General features: G+C 41.6%; 2 protein-coding genes across 2 annotated transcripts in view; one reads left to right on the plus strand and one right to left on the minus strand.

Annotated features, from left to right (window-relative positions):
- Nucleotides 1–2,021, minus strand: part of dhdds (dehydrodolichyl diphosphate synthase) — a 9,749-nt gene extending 7,728 nt beyond the window's left edge. Inside the window, exons 1-2 of the mRNA XM_014028249.1 lie at nt 1,867–2,021; nt 1,528–1,611 (exon numbers count right to left, since the gene is read on the minus strand). Of these exons, the coding sequence (XP_013883703.1) occupies nt 1,528–1,590 (63 nt within the window). The 5' untranslated portion in view covers nt 1,591–1,611; nt 1,867–2,021. The remainder of the gene's footprint in view (nt 1–1,527; nt 1,612–1,866) is intronic.
- Nucleotides 2,022–2,857: 836 nt separating this feature from the next.
- LOC106532229 (protein argonaute-3) overlaps nt 2,858–7,258 on the plus strand; it is a gene marked incomplete in the record, with an annotated part of 59,177 nt that continues 54,776 nt past the window's right edge. Inside the window, 1 exon segment of the mRNA XM_014028250.1 lies at nt 2,858–3,026. Within this exon segment, the coding sequence (XP_013883704.1) occupies nt 3,002–3,026 (25 nt within the window).

The raw sequence follows: 7,258 nt of genomic DNA on the forward strand, positions 1-7,258 counted from the left end.
TATTGTCATTAGTGATTATCTCAATTTCTGATAAAAGAATTGACAAAGTCCTACACACTGTGCCTTTAAACATAAAAACAATTTTAACAACAATTAAAGGTGACAGATACTTTATTATGGTATAGTATTTAAATATATGCCTGAGAAACACACAATATTGCCCCTATATAACAATATGTGCTTTTGTTTCACTTTTTTACACTAAATTTTTAAACTATTTTTCTTCCAATGTATAAAAAAACTGATATTTGTACAAACTGAACTTTTAGAGAAATTTTACTTTTTAAATTATTGACATTTGCAAAGAAAAACTTTTAATTTCCAAATAATTTTTATGAACTCATTCTCATATTGCAGTCTTTTTAGACTGACACAGTTAAAACTTGTATAAAACTAGCCRGCTAGTTTGTTCATCTAAAGCTGTAGTACAAGTACAACTGGTGGTATGTAAAATCAATTTTGTGGTACTTAAAAAATAACTCAACTTTATACTCCCAGATCAAACTTTGTAAAATGCTCATCGTGCTTACATACAGGTAACTTATTAATAAAGATTTGATCATTTAAACCTAAATAATGAAAGAAAAATAAAAAAAAAGAATAAATGTTCAAACTTGATTTGGACAAATAGTGAGTCTGCTTCAGCATATAAAAAGCATTTTATAAATGAATGCTTATAAAGTGCTTATATAGGTTGTTCATGAGTTTGTAAAGTGCTAATAATCCATTATAAGAGAGACTTTATTGTGAAATGTTTGAAGCCAACAGTGTCAAGAAGGCCTGAGGGAAAAGGGCTTGCAGAATATTTTATAACCGACACCGTGAAGAAAGGAAGCACCGAAATTAYGTCAAATGTGTGCAAAGGTCAGCTTTGCAAAGCAAATTAAATGCATCTGGTTTCAGGTTTTTTTTTTTCTGCTGCTTTCAGTGTATGAAAGATATACAAGAGAAGACGTTAATTTACTCCAATCGCAGAACTTTAAAGTCAATAAAACAGTCAATAAAAACTGATTTGTTTGACAACGGATGCTCGTAGAAGCAAGGTAATACCAACAAAAATAAAAATAATCCATGACCAATGTGTTTTTTTCCATCAGGACTGACTGGAGTGCATTACGTAAATATAAAAATATACAATTTTGTGCAAAAGGGCAAAAAAAAAAAAAAATCCCTCAAACGCGTGGTCAATGATCATGTGATGTGGGGTTTTAAGTCAACTGCAGTGCTTTCATATTTGAAAGGGGGAAAAAAAATCAACTTAAAGTGGAACTAATCATTCAGCTGCATTCTTTATGCCCTTCAGAAATTTGCCTAATAGTAACATCTTATTCCAGTTAATTACCACTGGATATTCCTGTTACTCCTGATTTTTTCCTCAATGTAAATGAATAAATCACAGCAATGTAATATCTTGCAACTGCTTATTAATGGTTGTGCATAAGAATGCTCCTCAAACTGTGAGTTCATTTCTGTTTCACCCTGAAAACTTAAGGTTAACCATTAAATCACACACACACACGTTCTTACCTTTAAGATGTTGGCGGAAATCTTCTCTATCAGATTTAATTCACCTTCTTTTATCCACGACATGATTCGCAGGTTTCACACGACCTGAAATGATGTGATTTTTAAAATGATTTATTTAAAAGTTAACGACAGAAGATGAAGCCCCCGCCGTGTGCGTTCAAATTATATCACATAACGAGTTATGTTTACGTTAAAATATCACATTTCATCTGCAGTCGGTGAGTGATTTCAATCCGTCAACTGGTGCCAGTGTCGAGCTCGTGAGACAAGCACTGAGAAGCCCCGAGGTTTTTCCTTAACGGCACTAAGTCAAAGCATTTTTCGGCAGAAAAGACTCACCGTCAGAGAAAACAGCGTCTTTCATTCAAACTGCTGAAGCACGAGTTGTTCTTCTGTCAAAGCTACGAGCGTTTCCTCACATTTCGTACACCTTCCAACTCACAGCTCTTTACGATGACGATCACTTCCCTGTTGGAGCGGCGTGACGCTTTACGCACGATGACGACTTCCTGTCGGGCGTCAGTAGATCTACAAAACATGCGGATAGACGCAGTTTTAGAACATGCTAACAAAACGAGACCAAGAATAAGAACCCATTTAAAGTACCACATGCATTCAAAGTACTACACTTTGTAGTATTCGTTATGTCAACTTTGGGTTCTGGGCTTGTCTTATAGAACAAGTAAAACACTCCATTAATAATACTAGCAATAAAACCAACAATAGTAACAATGAAACGAAAGCCATGTGTTAATTTGATTTAAAATCGTTTTTTATAATTTTCTGTACAACTCAGCCTCTTTTTGATGTGTCTCATCATTAGTAATCTGAGTTCAATTCCTGAAGAAAATTAAAAAGTCAATTTTTACACCAAAGGCTGGCAATGACAAATGTTTGTACGTCTGGAGTGTAGTTCCATCTTTAACCACTGGGGTGTGACAGCAAGTTCATCAACGGTTCGTTTGAACTTTTTAAAATGGCAGTGAAGAAGTTTTAGTTTTTTTTTTTTAATGGGGAGTSGGGGGAGAGGGGCTGGCCTTTTTTTGTTCCGCTGTTGAATCCTGCYTGAACTGTGAGAAGAAGCAAAACACGCCGACGACAAATCACAGCCCGGCGGGCAGTTGACTAAAATCACTGCGCCCGGAGGAGCTCGCGCAGCGCGGAGGATGTGAGAAGGCTAAAATGCAGAAAATGTTCTCCCTCCTCCAGCTCCGCTGCTAGCAGCTCCGGGGTCAGCGGGCAAGCCGGTCGTTAGCCTCAACTCCCCGGTCTCTGTGGGTCTTGGGGAGGGGGTGGGTGCGGGGGGGATATCTTGGTTTGGGGCAGGGGGCGGGGGTACACCGAGAAGGGAGACGACTACACGCCGAGAGGAGGGGGCTGGAAGTCTGAGACGCCTCCAGCCTTGAAGGGGCCGGCGGTTTGGCCACAGCACCCCGGACTAGCTAGCTTGTACCTGCGCGGCTAAGTGAATGGGATGGAGCCGGGACCGTCTGGCGCTGGTAGGTGTATTTTACTTTAAATATTTTAAGCATTATAAATCTGTACTCGTGGCTGCAGATGTATATATTTACAGAAACAGAGAGGGTGGTACGTACAAGAATATGCTTGGTGTCAACCCTCTTCCGTTAAACCGCAGCCCTTTAGTGAAGCGATGAAAACGACTCTCCTATCTGAATTTGCCACACAGTGATCAGAAAACGCTATTTGCTTTTATTTATGCGCACAGACGAGCCTTGTTAAAAGCGCTCCTCGTCCATGTGCGGGGGCAGGGAGGTCGTGGGAATCTCGGTGAAGCCCGCCTTCAGCAGCAGGAGCAGCTGGYTGTTCCCCGCATGTCCCGCACAGAACACCGGCCTCCCCTCTCACTGCTGGACCCTCACACTGATTTTTTTTAAAACAGTTTAACCCTGGCACCTTATTTGCAACATAAATACAATTTCTGGGGCCTTCAACATGAAACTTAATCGTGATACTTGCTCATTTGTTGCTGGAGTTGTATAACTAGAATTAGAAACTCCCCAACCTCTGGCTTATTTCTTACTCTGTGCTTGTTTCCCTTTCAGATTTACAGACAGAGTTGATTGGTGCCGGCTAGAGATGATTTTTGTTTGGACTAGTTCTTTGTTGACATAGATGTGGAAGTGAGCAATTAAAGGAAAAACTAGGGAACATTTCCTGGTCTGAAGTGAGCAGTTGTGGGTGATCATTGTCATTATTAATCCAGGGTCAAATCTATTCAGAAGGCACTTCGAACACTTTTGAAAAGTAGAAATAAAGTTCTCGAATTGTTGCTTTATTCGTGCATCCACACCAGACATTATAAATGTATTTCTCAACCCCCCCTTTCATTTTGAAGTCTGCTTTGGTGTTTAAAATGTGACAATAGGTGCAGTTTTTCCAGTTACCTCAGACGATCAGACGCCAAGGGAAGTCACAAATGCGAATCTTTGTTTTATTTCTTCTTCCTGTAACCTTGACGTGTGGTGATGAGCACCAGGGTCTTCCAGTAATCAAATGAACTGGTCCATATTTTTGAAATTTAAGGGGTGTGTCTCATTGGATCGTTTAGTTTTATCACCTCCTACACTGGAGATCTGCTTTTATATCAAGCTTTATTGTTTTCGCTTCTTACTACATTTTGAGGTGAAAATGTATTCAAATAATAATAGAGGAACTTTACCATCTTACTTGTAGAAACAAAAAATGTAAAAATAAACACAGCGTACTCTAGATGTAACTTTCTGTTATTATGAGGACAATAAGAAATAGTGAGTGTTTTCTAGTTGTGATGCTCCACTTTAAGTCTTGCCGCCTGGGAGAGAGACATGTCTATTGTGTTGGGATATGTGAGAGCGCTGGCTCCTCTTCTCACCATCTGCCTTTACTGGCACCAGGGAGAAAGCGTGCGTCTTTGTGCACCAATCGCAGCCGCGTTCGCACGTTCTTCGCACACACGCGCCCTCTCCCGCTCGTGGAGTACGTGTGGTCACCGCATGTCTCGAATCTGTGTTTGCTGTGTTTGTCGGAGGTGTGATTCTGCACACAGGACTGTCCCGGTTTGAGGCTTTCTGATGCTCGGTTCTTCACGATATGAGGCCAAAGAGGCCAAGGTCTCCTCAGCACGACCACAGTGGCCTCCTCCAACAGCCCCACACTCACACACACACACACAAGATCCCCTTATATCCATGACAATACCGTGTTGCTGTGGTGTCTCCATGGTGAGGCTGGGAATGTAGAGGGAGGGGGGGCCTGTATCAGCGTGGTCGTCGCAGGGAGGACACTCCCTCTGTAGTACAGCCGTGTGTTTGTGTGTGTGTGAGATGGAGGAGCGGGGCAGCTGGGGTCTTTGTTGGGATGGAGGAGGGCTTCTCTCTGGGGACCTCAAGGTTAAGGCAGTGGGGCCCTCTCATGCAGGAGTCACAGCTAGCACCCAGTCTAGCCCCCCACCACCACACACACACACACACACACTGTCTGTGTCATGTGTTTCGACTCAATTACAATTTTTTAAGAAGTGAAACTTTGATGCTCATTGAACTTACCAGTCTGATTGAGGTTACATGATACAGTGTGTGTTTTCAGAGAGCGTATCAATCAAACATGGTGTGTGTATTAACTCACACACAAATGGTTTGTTACATGCATATTATTAAGGATGCAACGATTTGAAAATTTTAGCCGATATCAATATCCGATGTAATTAKTGCTGTTATGGCCAATAATCGATATTTACTGATATTGCACAAACACACAAATTATATTATACATAAACACACAAACACTGTCTTGGGTGATCCGGTTCCCCGGCACAAACAGAGCAATGTTGTATATGCTGTTAAGTGCCAGGAGGACTGCGACCATTTGTACATCGGGGAAACAAAGCAACCACTGCTCAAAAGAATGTCCCAACACAGACGAGCTACTAATGGCCAGAACTCTGCAGTTTTCACTCATTTACAGGCCAGCGGTCACTCTTTCAGAGATGAGGATGTTCTCATTCTTGATAGAGAGGAACGTTGGTTTGAGAGAGGAGTAAAAGAAGCCATTTTTGTGAAGAAAGACCGTCCATCATTAAACAGAGGTGGAGGCCTCCGTTTTCAGTTGTCCCCCTCCTACAGTGCTGCTATTGCCAGTATCACTCCTCCCCCTGTTAACAATAGGTGTTAATTAGGTGTCAACGATAGCCATGTGATGTGAGTATCAGTCACATGGAGGCAGTGCTTAAAAGCCTGAATTTTGCCTGAAACTCTCAGACTGAAGAAGTCTCTTGGAGGAGAGACGAAACGTTTCGTAAGACCTACACAATTTTTTTCTTTTAGATTTTTTACCTGGATTACTGAGACGCACCAGGACACTGTCTTGGGTCTTATTCCGATACCGTAAATAAACGACCAGACCCCTGACATGGCTCTACTTCAGTTATTCCTGGCTACGCAGCGTCAATATCACTATCATGATCAAACAGATGCCGCTCAACCAACCATCTCCCCTCCCAAAATAGAAACACAAAGCTAAAAAGTGGGAAATCAATATCGGACGTTAATATCAGTCCAGTTTTACATATTGGACCGATACGATATTCTAAAAAATTGCCAATATCGGCTGATACTGATATCAGTACAGATATATCGTGCATTACATATTATYGTTCTAATCAACCATTAAATCAAAGCTTTCTAAAAGATATGTCTTCCGAAATATTATTTTGCCATGTTTCRGCTGACAGACTGTCTCTGCTGACTGCTGAACCATAGGAAAATCCCTTTAATGTCACTGTGAAGCTTGGAGTTTCCACTTTTCAATCTGCAGAGTGAGTCTCTGCCCCAGGCTTTAGTCAGAGTCCCTTCTGGGAGTTTTACTTCCTAGATGCCCCCACTCTGGAGGTCCTTTGGGCATGCCTTCCTGACCCTGCTGGGAAAAGATCCCAGGTCAAACCCAGAAGCCGCTGCAGGGATTGAGTGTTCTCTCTAGCCTGGGAGCACGTTCGGACCCCCCCAGGAGGACCCGGAGAGTGTCGCTGAGGAGGAATGTCTGGCTTCCCCTTGTGAACTTAACTCTGAACCTACATGACCTGACCACAGAAAAGTGTCAGAAAATAGATTAATGGAACTATTGCCTTCAAAATGGTTGCAGTTTATACAAGCGCACTTGCTCGAGGTCAAGTAGTTTGCTTAATTAGTAAGCTATTAATTATATCAAACAAGTGCTAATGATAATTTCWATCAAATGTAGGTTGAAACACTGTCATCTGAAATATACAGAAGGGAAACAGGCTCAAACTAGATGAGAAACAGCCTAACTCTGACAGTAAGGTGAGGTTGTTGAAGACAGTTTCATGTGGCAGGTCGAACATCAGGACATGACTGAGCAAAACAAAATGTGAAGTAAATCTACTAGAGGAGCAAGTCCTCTCCTAGGTAAACATTTCAAAGCTGATTGATCTGTTTAAACTCTCYAAAGAAGCACATATCAGCAGATAACAGTTAGTCATAATCTTAACTKCAAGTGTTTCTGAAACTTTGTGAAGAAACTGAAGTGTTTTAAGACAGGGCTTTCCTGTTTCAAGACTGGGCTTTCCTGAAAGCAGACAGGAAACACAGACAGGATTCCATGCAACCTTCAGGTGAAAATGAAGACCCCAAACCAGTGGTTATTCTGTATGTTGCGGGTGTCTCGGAGAAACGGAGACGTTTATTTTCTAAACATGATGTCCCAGTGGCTTTCAAAC

The sequence above is a fragment of the Austrofundulus limnaeus genome, unplaced genomic scaffold (genome assembly GCF_001266775.1).
Source record: "Austrofundulus limnaeus strain Quisiro unplaced genomic scaffold, Austrofundulus_limnaeus-1.0 Scaffold736, whole genome shotgun sequence".
In the NCBI taxonomy this organism is placed as follows: domain Eukaryota; kingdom Metazoa; phylum Chordata; class Actinopteri; order Cyprinodontiformes; family Rivulidae; genus Austrofundulus; species Austrofundulus limnaeus.